The sequence below is a fragment of the Nicotiana sylvestris genome, chromosome 3, assembly GCF_000393655.2.
Source record: "Nicotiana sylvestris chromosome 3, ASM39365v2, whole genome shotgun sequence".
Taxonomy (NCBI): Eukaryota; Viridiplantae; Streptophyta; class Magnoliopsida; order Solanales; family Solanaceae; genus Nicotiana; species Nicotiana sylvestris.
The window spans coordinates 209678995-209703029 of record NC_091059.1 but is presented as its reverse complement, the minus strand read 5'-3'; the positions used below and the strand labels follow the sequence as shown (position 1 = coordinate 209703029).

At 40.9% G+C, this 24035-nt stretch overlaps 4 protein-coding genes across 4 annotated transcripts; 2 read left to right on the top strand and 2 right to left on the bottom strand.

The window, feature by feature from the left end:
• Positions 1-1622: 1622 nt before the first annotated feature.
• Positions 1623-2585, bottom strand: LOC138888622 (uncharacterized). The gene is made up of 3 exons (XM_070170517.1): positions 2529-2585; positions 2010-2407; positions 1623-1947 (listed from the first exon to the last, which is right to left on the bottom strand). The coding sequence occupies exons 1-3, from the start codon at positions 2583-2585 to the stop codon at positions 1623-1625; spliced, it is 780 nt and encodes a 259-aa protein (XP_070026618.1).
• Positions 2586-5953: 3368 nt separating this feature from the next.
• LOC104219416 (succinate dehydrogenase assembly factor 2, mitochondrial) lies at positions 5954-9981 on the top strand. The gene is made up of 5 exons (XM_070171434.1): positions 5954-6187; positions 6261-6362; positions 6459-6585; positions 9464-9532; positions 9621-9981. The coding sequence occupies exons 1-5, from the start codon at positions 6081-6083 to the stop codon at positions 9765-9767; spliced, it is 552 nt and encodes a 183-aa protein (XP_070027535.1). The 5' UTR covers positions 5954-6080; the 3' UTR covers positions 9768-9981.
• A 579-nt stretch (positions 9982-10560) lies between these two features.
• Positions 10561-12277, top strand: LOC104221490 (uncharacterized protein At4g14100-like). The gene is made up of 2 exons (XM_009772556.2): positions 10561-11224; positions 11992-12277. Exons 1-2 carry the CDS (start codon positions 10738-10740, stop codon positions 12168-12170), a joined length of 666 nt encoding a protein of 221 aa, XP_009770858.1. The 5' UTR covers positions 10561-10737; the 3' UTR covers positions 12171-12277.
• A 593-nt stretch (positions 12278-12870) lies between these two features.
• LOC104221489 (uncharacterized) lies at positions 12871-15634 on the bottom strand. The gene is made up of 4 exons (XM_009772555.2): positions 15247-15634; positions 14849-14907; positions 13486-13603; positions 12871-13193 (listed from the first exon to the last, which is right to left on the bottom strand). Exons 1-4 carry the CDS (start codon positions 15474-15476, stop codon positions 13115-13117), a joined length of 486 nt encoding a protein of 161 aa, XP_009770857.1. The 5' UTR covers positions 15477-15634; the 3' UTR covers positions 12871-13114.
• Between the last annotated feature and the right edge of the window lie 8401 nt (positions 15635-24035).

The following is a 24035-nucleotide window of genomic DNA, read 5'->3' as shown; positions in this document are numbered from 1 at the left end:
GGAATATCGCACGACCTCGAAGTCCGGGGCTACTCCTTTCTCATTGGATTATGGCACCAAAACTTTAATACCAGTCGAAGTAGGGGAGCTAAGTATCAGATTTTGATATGCAACAAAGGAATCAAATGAGAGTCCATGAATACGATCCTGGAGCTATTGGATGAAAGGTGTGAAACCGCCCTTATTCGATTGGCTGCTCAAAAGCAACAGATCACGAGGTATTATAATCGAAGGGCCAACCTTCGATACTTCAATATTGGGAACTTAGTACTAAGGAATGTCACACTAAACACTCCGAACCCGAATGAAGGGAAGTTGGGTCTGAACTGGGAAGGACCGTACCAGATTCTCGAGGTCACCGAGAAAGGATCCTATAAGCTCGTAACGGTGAACGGGGAACAACTACCGAGAAATTGGAATGTAACTCACCTAAAACGATATTACTGCTAAAGTATGACCTCATTCATTTTCTTTTATTTCGGACTAACACTTGTAGGTGATCGGCAAGAAGCAACACGAAGTTTTTAGGTCTGAAAGCACGCGTTGCACTCTTTTTCCCTTGAACCGGTTTTGTCCCAAATGATTTTTTTGGCAAGGTTTTTAACGAGACAACAATGGATTGTGCTAACTTAGAATCAAGGACCGATAACAAATTGGTGCAAAAGCTAGCATTAACAGTATCCGAGGTTCCTCTACAATCAACCTCGAATATTAGGGGCATTACCCTCGGATATCGACTTTAGCAAATAAATTACTTCGTGATGGAAGGTTCTTGATATGTAGGATTTACTATAAGGGCCAATCGGTCAAACGAACTATGCCCGTGCTCGAGCCCTAGCGTAAAGCATGTACGCACGTATAACTGTTTTACACAAGAATAAAGAGAAGTATTTTCCTTACAATCATTTTTCTTACTTACATTTCGTAGGAATTTCTCCTACTTCTGATCCCCTAAAAGGTAACGAACCCAAGGGTCACCTTAACCTGAGATCGAACAATCACTTTCTCACTCGGGGACTATCGACTGAAAACAAACTCGAACGGTTCAAGCTATTAGACATCGGGGGCATAAGACCTATTAGGCAACCCCCAAATTTTAAAGGCCACGACCATCTCCACTCATGGACTATTATCTTAAGCAAGTCCGGATAACTCGGGAAATCAAGTCCACTGGGTGACTTCGAAACTAAAAGGCGACAACCATATTAACACGAATCGGAGACGTTCGAGATAAGTAATAAGAACTAGACCTTTAGAAAAATTTTCATAACTGGTTCTAAAGGTTACCCTCGACAAACTACAATCTTAGCTACTTATTTTGGGAGGAAGTTTTAGGTAATATCGAACCCCCAAAATGCCTTGAAACAGATTAATGTAAAGGCAAAGTTTGTTTGAACCTTCGAACATAAACTGATTATTTCGTGATTCTTTCATGCTAAGGCATTTTTTATCTTTGTGAATACAAATGAGAAAAACTCGAAAGCCAAAAAAAGGGAAAGAAAGCCTTATATATTCATGATGAAATTCTTTTTATAAGGGCCAAACAGCCCGAAAATATTTTTACAAGGGCTGAACGGCCTCAACAAAATAGCAAAAAACAAGAAATAAAAACAATTAAAGATCTAAGGGGCCTGGTCCTCATCAAGGGAAGCATCTTCACCCTCGGGTTCTTCACCACCATCGAGCTCATCCGAGTCTTCAAAACCATCGGAATCCTCCTCCTCGGGATAAGCCAGATTCCTGACCTCTACCTCGGATATCTTGGCATTCTCGATCTCAGCCATCAGGTCGAAGCCCTGAGCTTGAACTTCTTCGAGGGCCTCCCTTCGGGCTTGCCACTTCATGTGCTCCACCAAATATTTCGCTTGATCCTTTGCTGCCTCGGCATCGACCTTATGCTGGGCCACCTTCTTATCAGCTTCGGCCTTGACCTCAGCAATCTCTAACCTAGCGTTTCAAGTTCCTTGGCCAGGTTTTCTTGGCTCGAGACCGTCGAGCTCAGCTGAGACTGGATCTCTTCGATTGTTGTGTCCTGGGTTGAGGTCTTTCCCTCTGCAGCTCGGAGCTGGGCCTCGGCCGACGCCAGTTGTGCTTGGACATCCTCCTTTTTCGAGGCTAAAAGGTACATATTTTTCTTCCACTCCTCGACCTCAGCTTTTATCGTGTCCACCTGCGCCTGGAGCTTCCCAATATGTTCGAGCCTCTTTTGGACCTGCATGTTGGGGTCGTTAGCCACTGTGTCCAAATTGTCGTCACTATCTACAAGTACTCGATTTACCTGCTCGACCCACTCAGCATGCTCCTTCCGAGCTGCTTCCACCTCGGCCTTGAGTTTCTTACTAAGAAGCTTGTAGGTATCCCTCTTCTCAGTAAGCTCCCGAACCTTGACCTTGTGTTGGGTTAACTCCTCCCGATATCAAAGGAAAGTTTCATTATGAAGTACTGAGGCCTATACGCATAAAGGAGAGTGTTACGATCGTTCGCAACTTAAAATCTAAAGTACATAGTAAAGAGGCACTCGAAGTTACTCGATTCAATGTCTGTTGAGCTTCATTGAATAGGCATGGCGCTTCCACCACGTCCATCTTGGCCTGGTCCTCTACGGTCACCAAGCACCAAACATAGCTAGCAAACCCAGGGGGCGGAGAGAACCCGAGCATCCTCCAGGATAGAGATAATTATTAACCTCTTTTAGTCAGGATCAACACTTGGAGCTAGGAACCGATCCACTAATTTCGGACTCGAAGAAGACCCGCTAGCATCAGAAGATGGTGCTTTCTTTGGCACCGATAAGTCACAAAACCCGGTGACATCCTCCAAAGTGGTAGATTCTAAACCTTCGAAGTAATGATTGATATATGCCGCCCTCTGAGGCCCCTCGTGTGAATGTTCTTTTAGCGTATTGGCCTCGCTGATCATGGAATCGGAGAACATAGGAGACCCGGTAAGGTCAATTGCCCCAAACACATCTTTCGGGGCACGTTCCTCTGCTCGAGAAGCATCAGGACCGGTCTCCCTCTCGATCCGTCTAGCTTGGGGCAAAGCAGCCTCACCCCTTTTCGGTTTAGAGACCCCAGCCAATGCCTTCTCGGCAGCCTCCCCAGCTTGAGGCAATGCAGTATGGATTCGCACCCGAGCCACTAGCTCGGAATGTTCTTCTTCTTCTTCGGACGCATCCTTCAGTCGACAAATTTAGTCCACTGCAAGAATGCTGGTACTTTCCTTAGGTTTGCATGCCTACCTCTTTTTATGTTTCTGCTTCTCCGAATTTGGGAAACTCGGAGCACATTTTCTCTTTTTCTCTTTATCCTACATCAGAGCAGGAGATTGAGGGAGGACGAATTCATCTGCGGATGGGGACCTCATCGCAACATCCTTCCCGAGGCCTACAAATAAAAAGAGATGAGTAAGCTTGGAAAGAAACGCAAGTGATGTCAGTTCTAGGAAAGAATTTTACCGTGAGAACGGGCCTCCTACCGGCCATTTGAAAGTTCGCGCCATGCGCACTCGGAGCAGAGCTTCTATGATACGATACCCTCGACCCACTTCTTGAGTCGAGGAACTACATCCGGAATCCGAGCGACAACTGCACCACAACATATTGATTAGGTGAGAGGAAAGGAAAGGTAATGAGAAAAATCTTAAAAGTAAAGTCATACTTACGTTTCATGTTCCATTTCTCGGGGAATGGCATTTCCTTGGCCGGGATTAGATCCGAGGTCTTCATTCGAACGCCCAACCCAACCATCTCCGGTCTAGGTCTTCATCTATGCTAAAAAATGGGGCCTTAGTAGCCTGATGGGGAATCTTTATCAATCCCCTTCGGTAGAGTCGGGAACTGTACAGACACATAAGATGGTTGATGGTGAAGGGGCACTTGTCAAGCTTGCTCACAAAGAAATGAAGCAGAATTACAATCCTCCAAAATAAAGGATGGATCTGCCCGAGCGTCACTTCATACCTTTTACAAAAGGCTATGATAACTGGGTCTAGAGGGCCCGACGTGAAGGTATAAGTGTAAACACTTAGAAAATCCTCCACATGGGCAGTAATTGATTCCTCGGGCGTAGGCACCACCACGTGCTTACTGGCCCAATTGTAGTCTTCCTTGACCTTGGAGAGGAGATTATCAGTGATCAAACATATATACCTCAAGACCGGCTCGCACCGACCCGGTACGGAAGAGGTTTTCTCAACTTTGAAGTTAGCACCAATTGGGAAACTCAAAGGAACAAATGTAGTTAAAGCAGGCTCCGGTATTGTCTCTTCGACAACAGTAGACGGAACCTTTTCTTCTTCAAACAGCCTCGAGGAAGAGGGAGTTTCCTTTTGAGGAACCGATTTATAAGTCTTTGCTATTGCTTTTGAGTAAGGGTGAAAAGATGGTGCTGATGAAAAAGAGGGTGTAATTGGCAGATAGTTTATGAAAATTTTCAGAAAACTGCAAAGGAAGAAGTTTCAAAACTTGAACCAGAAAACCAGAGGAAGAAGGTGATAAAATTTTTCTTAAAAACACAAGAACAAATGTTTGAATGTAAAGGTTCTAAAGAATGGAAAGATGAAGTATTTATAGTTTGCAAACGGCGGTTCAAAACCCGTAGTGGCCGACCAACAACTGACATACATTTAATGCCTTGGAGACTGGACCGATAGGACGTTTCAGTTACCTTTTGTCGCTTACGTCTTGATTTATCGAAGCAAGGCTTGGAAGTTCATATTGTTTCTCGTCATCTTCTCTCCGAAAAACGAGGGGACTATCTATATACGGTCAAAATCGGGGTCATCCATTGTATGACTAGCCGAGGCTGAAATGTGATAGGTCAGAACTCGAAGCCGGGTTATATCGAACCAAGGCACGAAGTTAAATCGTTAAGCTCGTGATTCCAGGACCAAACAAGATCGAGGGAACTTTGTCGAGCCAAATAACGGAAGGCCAAAATATCCGGGATCGGTTGAAAATCACGGTGGAAATCTCGGCACGTATTAAGGAGAGGCCGATTAATTAGCAAATCATGAGATTGGTTATCCTTTATAGAATTGTATTAAGAGTAGGACTCCCCTACTATATAAAGGGAGGTTTGATCATTTGTAAAACACATGGTAATATGCACCAAAGAGCAATACACTCTTATTTCTAGTTCTTATCGTCTTGTTATTCTGTTCTAACTTCAGTTGAGGCATTTCTTGGCTCGAGGGTGATCGAACTCAAAGGCTAAGGCTGTTCAATTGCGTGGTTTGCATTTATTTTCTTATCATTAATTTCAATATTAATCTGTTTTCTTAATTTGTATCAAGTTACATCACGTATCCTTAAAACCGCGTATAAATTCAATTGTTATCTGATTTGAGAGTAAACATGTTGATACACTTTTGGAAAAATTGAATTCACAATAATATAACTATTTTTTTAAAAAAATAACTCATAATATAAGTTTATAGTTGAATTCAAATACTATTGGATGAATTATTAGTTTAAATTAGAAACTAAATTGGAACGCAATTAAATTAAGTTTAAAACATAAAATTGAGAATTTTAAAGACAAAACAAATTGTCCTAAATTGAACTTCATTCATAATTTGAATTCTTAATTTAAAACTATAACATGTCACTGTAAATCAGATTAAGTTAAAATTTGATTAAATTATCTCTCACGAAGAAGGACGCAATAATAAATTTTATCATAGTAATTGTCATTACGACAAAAGTAGTTTATTTAATGAAATTATCTTATTTAGTTAGATACTAAATCTTCTACTTATTTAATAGAGTTTAAGGGAAGTCGAGCCAAACCTGAATTGAGCCTAGCACTGATCAAACCGGACTTTGAGCGAAATTGAGCCTAGTCAACTCTTTCTAAAACGAACCGAGCCGGGCCTTTATAGCGATTACCGAACAAAGCGTCCGGCCCAAGTTGAGTGTTCATATGCGGTTTTAAGTGGAAGCCGAAAGGCCACGCACCATATTAGTTAGACAAGACCGCCTTTCAGCTTAAATTCCAAACCAAATAACATCTTCTCCTCAACCAAAGTCTGATTTGAGTTTTGATTCTCAAAACAACTGTAGTTGTAGGAGTAAAAGAATGGCGAATTTAAGAAGGGCACTTCTCTTCACCATTCCTCGGATCCTCAATTCATCTAATGGGACATCTGTTGCACCCTCCACGCTCCCATTTCATAATCTTTACAGGTTTGAAAATTCTAACATTCTTACCCTCTTTACCTGTTATCTATAAAAAAATTAATTATATTTGTTTGTTTAGGCCTTTGGCTGGAACATTTTCGCGTTTCCTTTCTTCCAACGAGGCTTCATCGCCAAATATCGATCTCTCCAACGAAGAGAGCAGAAGACGTTTATTTAACAGGTGACTTTAAGTTCTTACTATTTGGTTTGGTGGGTTATAATTTCCTTCGGCAGGTTCATAATATGTTGTTGGTGGTTTTATCTTGTGTGGATGTAGGCTTATTTACCGTAGTAAACAAAGAGGGTATTTGGAGCTGGACCTTGTTCTGGGCAAATGGGTGGAGGAACATATACAATCCATGGACGAAAATGGAATTAGTTCCCTTGTTCATGTCCTTGACCTGGTAATTTTCTTTGTTTTTCATTATAATCCTTTTTTTTATTTCCTTTGGACTTCTCCTTTTTGTATGCCAATAAGTAGGGATCATGCTTTTGCTGCTGTAGCTCTTAATAGGATCTTGTTATGTTGTTTTTCTTTTTCTTTTGGGGTTTTAGTATGTTTCAAGTATCCAAGGTGAATGATCTAGGGAAAATAAAAAAAAACAGATACACGAAATTGCTTAAGTCTGTGTCCTAAAAATCTATTCCAGTAGTGTGAAAGTTTCCAAGATTTAATAATCCTACCTCTTATTGTTAGAGGGAGCATGAACAACAAAATTAATTAATAAACCTACAAGTTTGGAACAATAAAGAGAGAAAAATAGGAATCTTGTAGAGGACAAGTGTCTTCACATCTAAATGTGGACTTTGAATAAGTGGCAAAAACCTCTAAATAAGTGGTAAACAAGGTTAGTCACGTTGCTAACAAGCACAAGAATGGAGGCTATCATGGTTGTAAATAGCCATTATTACTTCATCAATAGACATCAAGAAAATTAGCCTTCACTGTCCTAAGAATCTTTTTCAGCCGTGTGAAAGTTTCGCAAGATTGAACAAGCCTTTCTCTTGTTAGTGGGAATAGGAATAGCAAAATTTAAATAATAAACTAGCAAGTTAGGAACAACAAAGGAAACAATTAGGAATCTATAGAAAAGGGAACAATGATAGAAATTGGACGACAGAATTATAGTAGCTAAGAGGCTTGTAATGACAGCTTATGATCAAGGCTAATTTTCTTGGTATCCAGTGCTGAGGTAATGATGGCTATTTATAGCCATGATTGTGTGCGTGCATTCTTGTTCTTGTTAGCAACATGGTTAGCCTTGTTCGCCACTTCTTCAAAGGATCTTGCCACTTATTTAAATATATAAATGAATGAGCACATTAGATGCAAAGAGACTTACCCATGCTAAGACATTTGTAAAATTTTCTTTGTACATGAATGACAATTCTACTAAATCTTTTGAAATACAATATTATTTTGCCAACGATTCCTAGCCCATTACATTTACATGACATCTTCCAATGAACATTAACCCCCAAGTTCCACTAAGATGATAGGATTGTCAGCTTAATACCAACAAAAAGAGAAAAAAGGCATGAAAAGTCATCCGCCTAGATCCTCAATAGCATCAATCTGACGCTGCTCAATTTGAACTCAAAGAATAAACCACATGTTAACCAATTATAGCCTAGTGGTACTACTGGAAGTTTACCCTCAATAAGTGTGGGTTCAATTGTTATTGTACCCCTTTCCCTTTTCCAGCCCCCGTATGTTATTTATTAGAAGAAAAATCCCATGTTGACCCCCAGCAACTTGTTAACACAAATCTCAACTTCTGCCTCGAACTTTTTTTTTCCGTCTCCACTTCTTTTACGGTTTTATCTTATATGGGGAAAATAGGATGATTGATAAGCACAGTGAGGTCTATGATTATCTGAGCATTTGTTACAGAAAGGTCTTCGCGGAAACTTACAATATGCAAGATAATTTCATGAAAGCACTGAGAGACAGCTGACTAGTGATTTAATTCATAAGCAAAGCACTGAGGAATCTGAAACAATCTAGTAGAGGATACTGGTAATATCCAATACCAACTGCAGCTGCTCTATGCTGGCATTGGTGGTTACAATTGTCCAGGTCGCAGGGTCATGATTTTTACTGTGCTTGAGGGATATACATTGACTAGCATTTGTGTAGTTCCCATCTTTTCTTTGACTAGCTGTTATAGCATATGTTCAGTAGTTTCATGAAGTGTAGTGTAGGCGATTTTTCAGGTTGTGCATCTACTTTTGTTCCTATGGGTACCTACTCCTCCCGTTTCATTTTTCTTTTTGAGTTGGGAGGGGGAGGGGGGGGGGGTAGTGGTAAACTTGGCTTCGGGGATTAAGAGGAGCATGGTTATGCGAGGGCCTTTAAATCCTTGACTATTGAGCTAATGCCTTGGGCTAACATTGGGTGTCTTGCTTCTTGGTGCTTTAATTTGACAGCCAGCTCTGCCCTGTATAAATTATTATGCCATGTACTTCATATATATGAATATTTTCAGTACTGGGAGTTGATGTTTTATGCCAGACCTAGAGACCAATGTTTAATTTGATCTGAACTGATTCATGATAACTCATCTAAATGACATTCAATGCTATGAGCCCAATATTCGGGTACTTTTAGTGCTATGTCAGTATTGGGCTTAATATTTTTAATTATTATTACTTACGAAGGAAAATAAGGCACCATATGAGTATTCCCCTCTTTTGTGTTCATACTCAGACCGCCCTCCCAAAATTCAGATTGCCTCGCCCGGAGAACTCGCAAATATGCTAGGAAAAGGGAAAACAAAAAGTTATGGAGTGTAAAATTAGGGCGTACGAAGGGGAGGAAGGGAAAAAAGCATATAGGAAGAAGTTGGAAGGTTGGATGGGGACCACATTGAGTTAGTAGTGGGTCTACAACTCAAAGATCAAATAGTGTGAGCAGTGCTGTGAAGTTCTGCTGGTTTCCTGTATGTTATTCAGGGAGCATAGAATATATGCACCACATTGACTCGAGTTAGCGATCATCAGAAAGTATAGATGCTCAAATTAACTGTTTGCAATGTTCACATTGTTTTCTCTCTGTGATTCTGTCAAATATGGTCGTCTGATCCTTTGCCATGAACTAACATCTCCCAAACCTCCTCCGCTTCCCCCCCCCCCTCCCACCCCCCACCCCCACCCCACCCCACAAAAAAAAAACACAGCTAACATGTTTAGATACAGTAGAATGATTGTAGCAAGCAAATTTCTCCTTTGTGCTGATGAACTTGAGCTGTCTTATTCAGTTTATTCTATTTATGCCTGTAGGAGAATCCAGATTTGTGGAAGTGGTTGACTGGTCAGGAGCAACCCCCAGATGCAATAAGCACTAATCCAGTGAGTCCTGAACCAATATAGAATTGCTGCATTATCTGATTGGTTTTGTTTGGAAGTTTATTTAATCTGATTGGTACTTGGGCTGTAGGTGTTTTCTGCTGTGCGTGAAAAGGTTATGAACAACCTTGACAAACATGCTTCTCCTGAGACTCGGGCTGTTCCAGGAAAACCTTGGGTTAGAGGATGGGATGATATCAAGAGAGGTCGAGATGCGCCTATTGCTGGAAATCAGTAGATCCCTTTTTCTGCTGGGAGGTGTCAAAGAACATCTAATCTATAGTTTTGTAAAGGAACTTGATTAATTTCTATGCATGTGTATGAATAAATATAGCATCTTATATCTGTTGCAATAAGGCCTCAGTAATGTGCTGATAGATGCTGTGTGTGTTATCCTTGATTACTTTTTTGTTTATGTTCCAATAAAAGAAATTGGATAGCATTCTTCTTCTTCTTCGGGGCCGATGTTCGTTTGTGTTCTTTTGACATGGTTTTCGATGTGATTTGGACGTTGGCTTTTGAAAAGATTGCACGAGCTGAATTATCTTTAAAAATTTGGAGGATACGCCTTAGGATTATTCCATTTTTGCCTGCCTATTATTTTAGTGCTCATTATCTTAATTTTTTTTAGAATAACTAATAAACACATGTGGACAAAGATGGGATTATAAAAAAGTCTTAAACGTTACTCTCTCCGGTCCACGATAAGTGACCAATTTACTTTTTAATTTTAGTTCAAAATAAGTGTCCATTTATATTCAATTTTGTTTTTACAAAATAACCTTTATGTACGTATCCATAAAAAGTTTTCTTACTCCTCACATTAAATATATAATTAAGGGTAGTTTAGTCATACTAGGTATTTTTGTATAAAATTTAGTATTTTTTTTAATGGACGTGCCAAAAGCAAATTAGTCACTTATCGTGACCGGATGGAGTATTGTTTTGAACTTGAACTATGGTAGAAATAGACACAGAGAAATGGAGTAAACGGCTACCTAATTATAATTGTGATTTCCTTTTTTTACCTTAGTTATTATTGCTACCTTATCTATGTATTGCTCTCCCTTACCCAACAGAAATCTCTCCACTTGTTTTGTTTTTTCTGTCCTTTTCTCTTTCTTGATATGGGGCTCAACAAAGTTTAAGGCAACCAAAAGGGAAAATTTCTTTTATCACTGCCTTTCCAGTAAGAGAGAGCAAAAAAAATGTTGATTTCAGTCAAACCCATTGCAATTTCCGCTCTCCTCCTCCTTCTAACGGCATCTTCTCTTTGCTTCACTTTAATTAATGCTTCAAAATCCAGCGACCCAATTCCTACCCCATGGCCAAAACAGTTCCACTCGATTCTCTTCATGAATAACACCAAAGGGAACCTTCAGGTTGTTGATTTGTGGTACGATTATCCCAATGGTAGGAACTTCAACATTATCCAAAACCAATTGGGAAAGCGTCTTTACGATTTGGAATGGGATAATGGCACTTCTTATTACTACACATTGGACGCTAACAAGGAGTGTAGGGTAATGCATTTTCCAGTGGGAATTCTTAGGCCTAATTGGCTACAAGGCGGAAATTATTTGGGACAGAGATATATGGATGGGTTTCTCTGCAATGTGTGGGAAAAAGTTGATTTCATTTGGTATTATGAGGATGTTGTTACTAAGAGACCTGTTTACTGGGCTTTCTTCACAGGTAAATGCTTAAATTAAGGTTGCATTTTCTGGTTTGATTCTTTTATTCAATTATTAATTATTGCTATATTATTTTGAAATTAGGTTATAGAGCACAATTTGAACTGACTGTGTTCGAATGGTCTGGTTAATTTCACGTTTTGGTCACTGAATTGTATACTATCACTAAAGTTAATAGCTTTTACCATGTCAAAATAATCGGAAAAAAGTCCAGATATGCCAGTAAACTATACGAAATTGTATACATTCATCCGTCGTTAAAAAGTGGACTCGGTCCTGCCCTTGCCGTGTATAAGTTGGGTCACTTATGACATATATTTAACAGACTACCCCAACCCACATATTAACTTCACTAATAAAATTTTAGTACCAAATTTTGACACGTGTCACAAAACTGTACTTGCTATATCAGTAAGCTCATCTTAATGGGAAGATTTTATCATTATATTAGGTGAAATTTAGTAACTTTCCTGTTATATACGTAAATTCAATTATTTTAGCGTGACAAAAAAATAGTCTTAAAACTTCACTTAGGTACTTATATTAATGTAAAAAAGTAATTGTGTTAGTTACTACCGTCAAACTTCTCTAAAATAGTTATATTACAATGGTCAAATTTTCTTCGGAACTGATTTTTCATATTATACTACTATCTTATATGTTCTGTATAATAGCATTTTTCTATAGTAGCCAAAAGTTTTACGGCAAACGATGTCATTATATAGAGGGTTGACTGTATTATAATAAATTAAATTTGGGTTGGTGCAGGTATGATTGCGCATGTAATGACTTTCGAAGTAGGAAAAGTGCTGGAGGATCCGAATTGGCAAGCCCCTGTTTACTGTTTCAAAGAGGCCAAGGAACAAGAGATCGATAGTTTTGTTAGTCATGATGTTTCAATGGGTAGACTCATGGGAGCAGCTATGGATGTTTCTTTGCTGCGCTAATTCTTGTTGCATTTTCATGTATCAAATAATTCATTCTTGATGTTGTTCTTAGACCTCATAAATTGGTCAACTTTTCATGCAATACTTATTTTTTGCTTTTACTTCAATCTTACTTTTAGTTGACCTACCATTGTTGACATAGGGGGAGGTGTTTGAATTGGGTTAAAAGCTGGTCAAATCAGCTAAAAAGCACTTAACATATGTCCCAATAAATCTTACTTCCTAAAGAAAATGTTGGTCATCTTAAAATCTACCCAATTGCTAGGCAAATATCATTTTCCTTCACAAATAACACAGCTTCATATTCCATCTCATATAGTTCAATCGACATTTAGATGTCCTCATACCATGTTTTACATCTTATGTAAGTATTATAAGTCTTTCAATCTATTACCCTTCAAAATGCTAGAAAAAGATAAGGAAAGTATTTTCCTCCGTAACAAAACGTATAAGATTTATAAATGCACTAGATAATGAATGAGTGACTTTGCTTCTCAACAAGCGGAGGAGTCCGTTAGTCATTCAAGACTGACTCTTAATGTTTTTGTTTTATACTCCCGCCATATATACATCTTATCTTATTAATATTATGTCTACAATAATTTACTCTCTAAATTTTCAGCGATTGCACATAAAGAAATTCATTTCTGGCCTTGAGAATGCGTTAGAAATTGATCGAAGTGTTTGTTGGAAGCTGAGATTGAAAATGTTGTGAAAATAATAGAGGAATTGGCCTTTCACATTTACGATTAATAGTGGAATTCTGCATGTAGGTCGACGAATTAGAAATTACATATTCCCATCTCTATAAAAGTGGAATTTAGAGAATGAATGGATAGAATAAACAATTGTATGTATAACTTCAATACAAAATTAACAGTCTCCTAGATCTCTGATAATCTGAAGATGATATTTTTCAGATGACATTTTTGCTCCAATTCAATCTAGGAATTGTTGTTGACGTAGAAGTATAAAGCAGCAAGTGCAACAACTCCAACTCCAATGGCAATAGGCAGTGCATTCCTACAACGCGAAAAATCATCATAGATTATGTTGATTTGTGTTTAAATGAGGAACAGAAAGTGGAAACTGATAAAAAAGAAGGGCAGCCTGGTGCACAACGCATCCTGCTACGCAGGGTCCAGGAAAGGGTTGCACCCCGAGGATTATGATATAGACAATTTAACCTAATGCAAGCATTATTTGCCGCTTCCACGGCTTAAACCCGTGACTTATAGGTCATAGAGAGACAACTTCACCGTAGCTCCACGGCAGATAAAAGAGAAGAGGTGAAAATTTGAAGAAAAGAACTCACCCAATAGCCTCATCTCTTTTTAACTGTTCTTTCCTGGCCTTACGAACCTCTGTGGAATTAGCATCTTTGGTTACTTTAGGTTCATATGGCCTGAATCTTCTTTTAGGAGCTCCACATACTGCAATCACAAAACAAACCCAGGCAAATTAGGTACGGTTATTATTGTATAATTGTAACTTGTAATACATACAGAAGATGTCACACTCTACAAAATAAGAAGGAAAAAAGATACAAGGGAAAGTCCCTGTAAGAGGAACTAGAAGATTGAAAAAAGTAAATTGGCAAGGTTTAATGGATTAATGGTCACAAAGTGTTGAGCTAACAGGTATTCCTTCCTACTTGGCTTTTTTCTTTTCTTTTTCCATTTCTAGTCCGCTTTCAGTATTTCATTTAGTCTTTTTCAACTTTTCATTTTATGTGTTTCCAATTTAAAACTATTAAAACGTTGTTTCCCAAATTTTTTTAAAAGAAGGATTATTTCCCCAACTTTATTTTTCATATCTACTTCTACTCTAGATAATTTTTTTTTGGAATACTCAATTCATTATAGTAATTAATAAGACATAAACTTCGGAGTGTTATAGTCCGGTGGTCTCCTTATATATTCTCACCTCATAAGCTAGTTTTTGAAGTTGAGTTCTCTTCTCTTGTGTTGAACAAAGGCGGATGCAATGTATCGGCACCAAGTTCAATTGAACCCAGTACTTTTGACGCGGAGCATAAATGTATATGTAAAAATTCATTAATATTGCAATATATAGCAATTTGAACCCATAACTTTAAAAAGACAATGAGTTCAATGCTAAAAACCTTCAAGGTTGAACCCATTAAACTTAAATCTTAGATCCGCCTTTGGGGTTGAAGTGAAGTCTACCATGGTAGCTGCGAGAATTTTTCTTGTAGCTCGCCTTCTTCCTCTTTTAAGAGTTACACCGTTCATAATGTATTTGATCTGAGTTATAGGAATAATAACTAGGCCCAAGGTCCTCTTCTTTGTATGGTATCGGAGCTAAACTTATCTAATTCTTAGTTTATCCGATGTTGAACCTCCAGATATGTTGATTATGTTGTCTATACTCCAGATAAATATTACTCCTATCTTATTGAAGTGTTTTGTTGGCCACAAAGCCACATTAGTGTAGAAACGTATTTTCTATAGTATCGCTAATTATTCAAGAGGATAAGATTTCACTTTGATTTCAATTGAAAAGAAACCACAAGATATTGCTAGCTAATTGTTACCATGGAGACTGCTTCCTAAGTATTTTTGCACAATCACAAAGAACGATAATGGCAGGAGATGCAGGATTTATACAGTGAAGTTACTATAAGGTTAGATGCAATGATATAAGAGAGTATTTACCAGGACAGAAGTATTTGTCAGGTTGTTTCTCGAAAGGAGTCCGGTCATTGTAAATGTACCTGCACCATATTCATCCCAAAACATAGATTAGTACTAATATTATGCCATGAAAAGCATAAAGCAGGATTCTTCTGAGTAGTTTTTTGAGTTCAACTGAACCCAATATTTTTACTTTAACATCAAATTCACTTGGGGGCGGAGCAACAATGCCAGCTATTGGTTCGGACAAATCCACTAATTAAACTCGCTATGAGTTCGATGGTGAGTTCAAAACCTATAAATTTCAAATTCTGACTAAGCCTTTGAATTCAAACTCTAAATCCTAATTTCATCTCTATTGGCAACAACAACTCAAGAAGAAGTAGAAACAAGACAGAGGGGGTTAATTAGTAGATTACCCGCAATCCCGGCAAATATAAGCCTGCTTGGAGGCAACACGCATAGAAAACTTAGGGGCAGTAGCAGGAGCAGCACGAGACGACGGTGGAGGTGGGAGCAATAGATGAACAGATGGAGAAAAGAATGAAGATTTCAGAGCTAAACGATTTGGTGGCAGCCGAAGGCCACTGTTGCCACCATTTGGAGCTAAAGGAGTAGCGGGAATTCTAGTGGGTGTTTGCAGGGCCATTTCTTATAAATTTGGCCTTTAAATTTTGTTACTTTCTTTGCTTGCGAGCTGTTTGATGAAATGATTAAACAAAGAAAGAAGAAGTAGAAGAGGAGGTGGAGGAGATTGAAAATAAGTGGGTGATGTTTCAGTGGTAAAATTTGTGTTTGCGTTGAGGTAGTAGGTTCGATGCCTATAGTGTCTACAAGTTGTCCGTGGAACGCGTGGCTGTCATGCTCCCCATACAAACCCACTTTTTGGACACTTTTTCTTATCTTCTCTATACTTCGATCTCTCCCTAGTAATTTCTCCTTAGATATTAAATTGGTTTATACAATTACAAATAATTTATAATTAGTGAAATTAGCTAGCTACTACTTGTTACAATCAGATGAGACTCAATAAAACTGGAGTCTGTTTGACTCAAAAGATATTAAAACCTTTTTTGAACAAATTAATCAAAGATAAGGGGTAAATTCAGAGGCGGATGCAGTGTGAGAATTACGGGTTCAATTGAACCCATAACTTTCGACGGGGAGTAGCAGTTTATGTGTAAAAATTCATTAAAATTGCAAAAATAATAGATTTGAACCCATAACTTTAAATATATAATGGATTCAATATTAAAAATCTTAAAAATTGAACCCATAAAATTTAAACTCTGGATTCGCCTCTTGGTAAATCTTAGCTGAATATATTGATCTCTAGAAAGAATAATAGATAAAGAGAAGATGGTCGTTAAGTTTCTTTTCATTCAATATCTCCCCCCCTGTTACAAGGTTATTGTTCCCCTTTTATACTAAGAGAGAAACTCTTCTAAATTGTAAAAGACAAAATACAAGGAATATTTGACGGAATATTCCTAATGTCCGCTAATGGGTTTATACTATTATTGTACTGGTCGTGGTCGGTCAAATTTGGACCCATACAGTTAGTCCCTTTGCTTGTCGGGGTTGCAACCGAGTGCGTCCTCGATGAGCGGACTTCACGCGTTCTTATGGAGAAATTTGATCCGTTAAAACGTTACGGCGTGGCCAATGAGGGATGGTCAGCGTATTCGGCAAGACATCGAGTGATACACTTTACCGGGAAATGATGTGAGCTTCACGTGCGTCATCATTATGCATGTTTTTGAGGCAGGAATTGACGGCTTGATGCTTCGATTATTGCGCTGCTTTGTGACCTGCCCCCTCGATTCTGGCGCCACCCAACCCTATAAATAGGTGAAGGGTTTGATTTTCGAAAAACTTTCCATTTCACTCTTGATAACTTCTTTCACTCTTCCTAATTTGCTCTTATATCCTTTTGTTTCTTCTTACGTTCTTCGTGTAAAGCTTCTTCTTCCTTCTTCCTTTTGTGTTGTTCCTTTGAACGATATTATGCCGAGGTCTCATCGTTCTCTTGAAGAGGTTCCTGAAGCCACCCCGTCGTCCATGGTGTCCCCTTCTGGTGGCGAAGATACGGTGGTAGAAGAGGGTGACAGCCTTCCTACGGTGGAGGAGTTACTACCGAGGCATCCCTTATCCCGGAGTGACTTCCTCAAAGATCCCCCTCCTACTCCGGACCTCGTATTCTCTGAGACGGAGCAAGTTCATATTGATACTCTTCGTGTAAAGTATGGCATTCCCGCTAATGTAGAAATAGTTCCGGTGAGGAGAGATTACGTGGATGTCCACAGACCTGGGTAATGCGCTTTCTATGAGTACCCTTTTATGATCGGTTATACTCTTCCTCTCTTCTTCTTAGCGGAAGAATTTTGTAGGTTCTACCAAGTTTGTCCAGCACAACTTTCGCCATATACGCTCAAAGTACTTCTACTACTGACCAAGTATGCAGAGTTGGCGGAGTGTAACGTTTCTGTCCACCACCTTTTGCACCTATTCACACCCAGCTTTCATAGGGGTACCATGGTACATTTGAGGCTTCGTGGCACGAAAGGGCTGATGGTCGGAATAGATGACCGGGCAAGTCGCAAGTTTTGGCACAAGTACTTCTATGTCAAAATCGAAATGTCATTTCTGATTCCGCCAGGTTCCCGGAGCGTTGGAATGAAACTCGTAAGTGTCACCGCTCGCTCTATTCTTCCTTCGTTTGTATTCACTTTAAAGTTGTTTGTTTCTTGTTCATAGCTCTGGGACGTCCACCTCGCCCTATTGCGGATATCAGGTTTGGGTAGCCCGTCTGTTGCCTCATGCGGCAGAGACTTGTGATTGGTCTGCCTTCGTGAAGCGTTACAGCCCTAGAGTTTCTTTTGGTAAATACTTTCCTTACCACTTCATTGGCCGTACGACCTTGTTTATTAATACAACCCTTCATGATGACAGGTCGCGAAGCTTCCAGGCAGAGGGCGTCAGCCCCTGCATTTCGACATATCGTTGTTGTCACAGACGCACAATTTGTTTTGAGTGAGTCTGTTCGAGAGGGCTATCCTCAACCTATTCAATTAGAAGGTCCCTCTCGAGTCGTGGTCGTGAGGGAGGAGTCTTCTTCAATACCGGCTTCACATCCTTTGGACGAGTCCTCTAACGGGGACAAGCCGCTATCGAGAAAAAGGAGAAGGATAGAGCTTGGGAAGGGTGTGGCCATGGATGCTGACAGAAGCAGGACATCGTAGACGGCACTCGTGCCCACTTTTATGGCTGATGTCATCTTGTCGGGGAGGTCTCCTCGAGTAGAAGGAGCTCACCCAGGAGACGGCTCGGTGCACTCAGCTGAAGGTGGTGCCTCGTCCAATGTTGGAGGTCGCCGTGTTGAAGGTGACGACTCAGGCTTAGATGTCAACCTAGAGGAAGTTAATGAGTTCGTGGGTCGCCATACTCATGTGGAGATCAGAACGGAAGGGTCTGATCATAACATAATCATTTCGGGGGACTACAACTTGTTGCTAAACTGCGAGCAAGTGGTGTCTGTTCTAGCTCCTCTATGTGTTGCCCCTGAGGACGAGGTACTTAGGGCGATGAGCGACGTGGAGTTGTCTCAACAGGTCATCGGTATGGCTTTGCATGTAGGTGCCTTTCCTCCCCTTTTCGTCATTGGGTTTGTGTGGTGATCGTCGTTCTACATTTTGTTTCTAACTTCTCCCCTTTTTGTCAAACACTCGTCGTGAAGATTGAGCGAGAGTGTGGGGAGAGAAAAAGGATGGGCCTTTATAAGAAGATGTCGTCCAAATTATTGTTGTATCGTGCTAATCATCGTGCGATGGCCGACATTTATCATCAGGGCCTTAAGTTTTAGTTGTTTTGTGAGGGTCTCAAATAGTGGGAGGACCAACTGGAGCGTAAGATCGAAGAGTTAAAGGAGCGGGATGAGGAGCTCATGAAGGCTGTTGCTCGCAATAGTGAGCTCGAGCCTTCCCTTAAGGTGAAGGACGACAAACCTGATTTGAGTAGGGGGTGATGGCAGAAAATGCCGACTTGCAGGCAAAGGTGGCCGGTTTGATTGTTGAGTTGAATGCGAAGGCAGCAGATGTATATGGGCTTAAGGGTGAGCTAAGCGTTGGCACTGATAAGTTGGCGGTAGCTATTTCTGGAACCGCATCTTTAGAGAACGCACTCCGTGTTTGTAGGTCGGAGCTAGCTATAGAGAGGGAGGTCTTTGGTCGTAAGGTTGCAGGGCTAGAGGGGCATGTCAAAAAACTGGAGGCGGAACTGGCTGCGTTAAATGGACAAATGGCCTTGCTGAGGGTGGAGGATGCAAGTCGATGTTCTCAGCCTTCTGCGTCTCGTGCCTCAGCCGATCCGGCTGTGCCCCATCATTTATATGGGTTGTGGGTCCTTGCGGAGGCTTGGCTTGATGTGTATAAGGCTTTTCATACCAAGGGAAGGGCTACTGAGGCAGAGCTTTAGGCTATGAACACCGAAGCTCGTATAGCTCGTGAGGCATGCGGGTATGACCCCCTCACACCTGACGGGAATGACATCAACTCTGATGATGCGAACTGCCTTGCTTCGGATTCGTGGTACGAAGATGCTTAACCCACCGGGGATGATGTGTAATCTTAGTTTGTACTTGCTTTTGTTTTGGGGGTTTTGCGGGGGGCATACTTGAGCTCGTTTGTTGGGCAAGTGTAAATAATATTTTGATGTAATGTAAAATTTATTTTGTCGATTTGTTCTTTCTTGCATTTATCGAACCCATGTTATAGTTGATGGCCTTGGCCATTGGGATGTTGCTTCGAACTGTCGTCGAAGTAGGATCCCATCGTAGTTCGAGCAAGGTCGAACTCATATTATCGTCGATGGACTTGGCCATTGGGATGTTGCTTCGAACTGTTGTTGAAGTAGGATCTCGTCATAGTTCGAATGAGGTCGAACTCATATTCTCGTCGATGGATTTGGCCATTGATATGTTGCTTCGAACAGTCATCGAAGCAGGATCCCGTTGTAGTTTGAACGAGGTCGAACTCATATTCTCATCGATGGCCTTGGCCATTGGGATGTTACTTTGAACTATCATCGAAGTAGGATCCCGTCGTAGTTCGAACAAGGTCATACTCATATTATCGTCGATGGCCTTGGCCATTGGGATGTTGCTTCAAACTGTCGTCGAAGTAGGATCACGTCGTTGTTCGAATGTGGTCGAACTCATATTCTCGTCGATGGACTTGGAGATTAGTATGTTGCTTCGAACTGTCGTCGAAGTAGGATCTCATCGTAGTTCGAACGAGGTCGAACTCATACTATTGTCGATGGCCTTGACCATTGGGATGTTGCTTCGAACTGTCATCGAAGTAGGATCATGTAGTAGTTCGAACGAGGTCGAACTCATATTCTCGTCGATGGCCTTGTCCATTGGGATGTTGCTTCGAACTGTTGTCAAAGTAAGATCCCGTCGTAGTTCGAACGAGGTCGAACTCATATTATCATCGATGGCCTTGGCCATTGGGATGTTGCTTCGAATTGTCATCGAAGTAGGATCCCGTCGTAGTTCGAACGAGGTCGAACTCATATTCTTGTCGATGGCCTTGGCCATTGGGATGTTGCTTCGATCTGTCGTTGGAGCAGGATCCCGTCGTAGTTCGAACGAGATCGAACTCATATTATCGTCGATAGCCTTGGCCATTTCTTGTTGGAGATTTGATCGTATTCCCGCCGGAAGACATGTCGAATTTGTTCATGTAATGGAGGTTTGATTAAATTCTCATGAGAATCACATGTCGACTCTGCACATACAATGGAAATTCGATTAAATTCCTGTGAGAATCACATATCGACTCTACACATACAATGGAGATTCGATTAAATTCCCGTGAGAATCACATGTCGACTCTGCACATACAATGGAGATTCGATTAAATTCCCTTGAGAATCACATGTCGACTTTGTACATACAATGGAGATTCGATTATCTATATCCAGTCCCTTCATTACTTCACTCTGGAGATCATGTCGTTGGGTCGAGGTAATGAAGAGCACTTCGATCCTTGAGGCGTCTCCCTTGCCGCCTCGTTAAAAACCTTCCTAGGAAAACCCGATTGGGACAAAACTCGGGTAAGGGAAAAAGAGTACGACTTAGGTGACGCCTTCTTTTAGAAGTGGAAGTAACTTGAGATGAGCAACATTCCAGTTGTTTTGGAGTAGTTTCCCCTATTGTTTCTAACTGGAATGCTCATTTATTTGCTGTAGCTATGATTTTGTATGGTCCGTCCCAGTTTGTTCCCAATTTTCCCTCATTAGGGTCTTTCGATACTTGTGTTTTATCTTTGAGGACGTAGTCTCCGACTTTAAGTGGTCGTACCTTGGCTCTCTTGTTGTAGTATCTTTCTACTTGCTGCTTCTGGGCTACCATTCTTATATGGGCCATATCTCTCCGTTCTTCGACTTCATCCAGATCTTGTAGCCTACTTTCGTCGTTGCTCGGCCCGCTCTCGTTGGAGTATCTCAAACTGGGTTCTTCGACCTCGACGGGTATAACTGCATCAGTCCCACAGACTAGTGAATATGGCATTTATTTTGTGCTGGTTTTTGGCGTAGTGCGGTATGCCCATAATACTTCCGGTAGTAGTTCAGGCCATAGCCCTTTAGCATCCTCAAGCTTCTTTTTCAATATATTCAGTATTACTTTATTGGAGGATTCAGCTTGACCATTGGTGGGAGGGTGATATGGTGTAGAGAGTATTCGTTTGATGTTCCACTTTTTGAAAAACTCAGTCGTTCTCTTTCCGACGAACTGAGGTCCGTTGTCGAAGCTAATTTCTTTAGGGATGCCAAAATGGCATATTATGTTTTTCCATATGAATGCGATGACCTCCTATTCACGTATCTAAGTGTATGCACCCGTTTCCACCCATTTAGAAAAGTAATCAGTTAAAACCAAAAGGAAGCACACCTTAGAAAAGTAATCAGTTAAAACCAAAAGGAAGCGCACCTTACCTCGTCTTGCTAGGAGGGGGCTGACTATGTCCATTCCCCACTTTATGAATGGCCATGGCGAAGTGAGGGAATGAAGGAGTTCCCCTATTTGATGTATAATTGGGGCATACTTTTGGCATTGTTCACATCTCCTAACATAGTACACGACTTCTTTTTTCATGGTAGGGCGGTAGTACCCGGCGCGGATGAGGCATCCGACGAGGGCACGGTTTCTAGTGTAGGCACCACAGTGCCCTTCGTGTACTTTTTCCAATACTCGCCTTGTTTGATTTGGCCCAAAACATTTGGCTAGAGGGCCGCCGAACGTTCTTTTGTAGAGACTACCATTTACGAGGTTGTATCGGGCTGCCTGTACCCGAAGTTTTTTGGCTTCTTTTTTATCTTGCGGGAGCGTTCCGTCCTGCAAATATGCTATGAGGCGGTTACGCCAGTCCCAAGTTAAGCTTATAGAATGTATCTCGATGTGGTCTATTGTGGAATGGAGGAGGGTGACCACGTTTTCCTTGTTGATATTTTTGGTGGCCGCAGCTAGTTTGGCGAGGCCATCTGCTTCGATATTCTGCGCCCTGGGTATTTGGTCGAGGTGGCATTCATTGAATTCTGGCAGTAGTTTATGGATTTCTGACTGGTATTTTAGTAGTCTCTGCTCTTTGATTTGGAAAGTCCATGTGACTTAGTTCACCACGAGTTGAGAATCACAATAGAGTACGAGTCGTCGAGTGCCATATTTGAGGGCTAACTTCAAACCTACAATCACAGCTTCGTACTCGGCCTCGTTGTTAGTCATATTGGGGCATCGTATGGACTAGAGAATTACTTCTCCTATAGGGACTTCAAGGACGAGTCCCAATCCCGATCCCAATGCATTAGAGGCACCGTCGATGTAGATGACCCAGAGGTCAGTATGTGTGGAAGTGCGGAGTGCTTCCTATTCTACCTTGGGCAATATTTCCATGCTGAAATCAGCGACGAAGTCGACGAGCACATGCGACTTAATGGCAGTTCGCAGTTGGTATGTTATGTCGTGCTCGCTTAGTTCTATGGCCTACTTGGCTAGTCTACCTGATAGTTCGTGTTTGTGTAGGATACTTCTTAGGGGGAAGGTTGTCACCACCTTTATAGGGTGACATTGAAAGTACGGTCTAAGCTTCCATGAAGCTACGACCAATGCCAGAGCTAGTTTTTCAAGGTGAGGGTACCTTGTTTAGGCATCGATTAAGGTTTTGCTGATATAGTAAATCGAAGATTGCATACCCTTATTTTCACATACAAAGACCGCGCTTACCGCAACTTCGGAAACTTCTAGATACACAAGTAGACATTCAGCCAGGTCCGCTTTGAAGAGTAGTGGTAGCAAGGATAGATACGTTTTCAGTTTTCTTAGGGCGTCGACACATTCTTCGTTCCATTACAGTCCGTGGTCTTTCCTTAGCACATTGAAGAATTTGTGGCATCTATCCGAGGATCGTGAAATAAACCTTGATAGGGCGGTTATTCACCCCGTTAATTTCTGTACCTACTTTTTGTTGGTCAGTATTTTTGGATTGCATCGATGGTCCTAATTTAGTCCGGGTTGACCTCGATTCCCCTTTGTGACACTAGTAAAGGAATTTTCCTGAAGTTACGCCGAAGGTGCACTTTTCGGGATTCAGTTTCATCATGTACTACCTTAATATCTCGAAGGCTTCTTTCAGATGACCGATGTGATCCTCTTTATTTGTCGACTTCACTAGCATGTCATCGATGTAAACCTCCATGGTCTTACCGAGTTGTTCTTTAAACATTTTGGTGACTAAACTTTGATACGTGGCCTCTGCGTGCTTGAGCCTGAACGACATCACTTTATAGCAGTACGTTCCTTGATGAGTGATGAAAGTGATCTTTTCTTGATCTTCTTCAGCCATAATAATTTATTATAACCGGAGTAGGCGTCCAAGAAGCTCAGTAGTTCGTGCCCCGTTATTGCATCGATAAGTTGGTCGATATGAGGTAGCAAAAAAGAGTCTTTCGATCATGCTTTGTTAGATCGGCGAAGTCAACGCACATTCACCATTTCCCGTTCTTCTTTTTTACCATGACCACATTGGCTATCCATTGGGGGTATTTCGATTCTCTGATGGAACAGTTGGCGAGCAATTTATCAACCTCCTCGCCGAGCGCCTCATTAATTGCGGCATTGAACTTTCTTCTTATTTGTCGTACCGGCGGA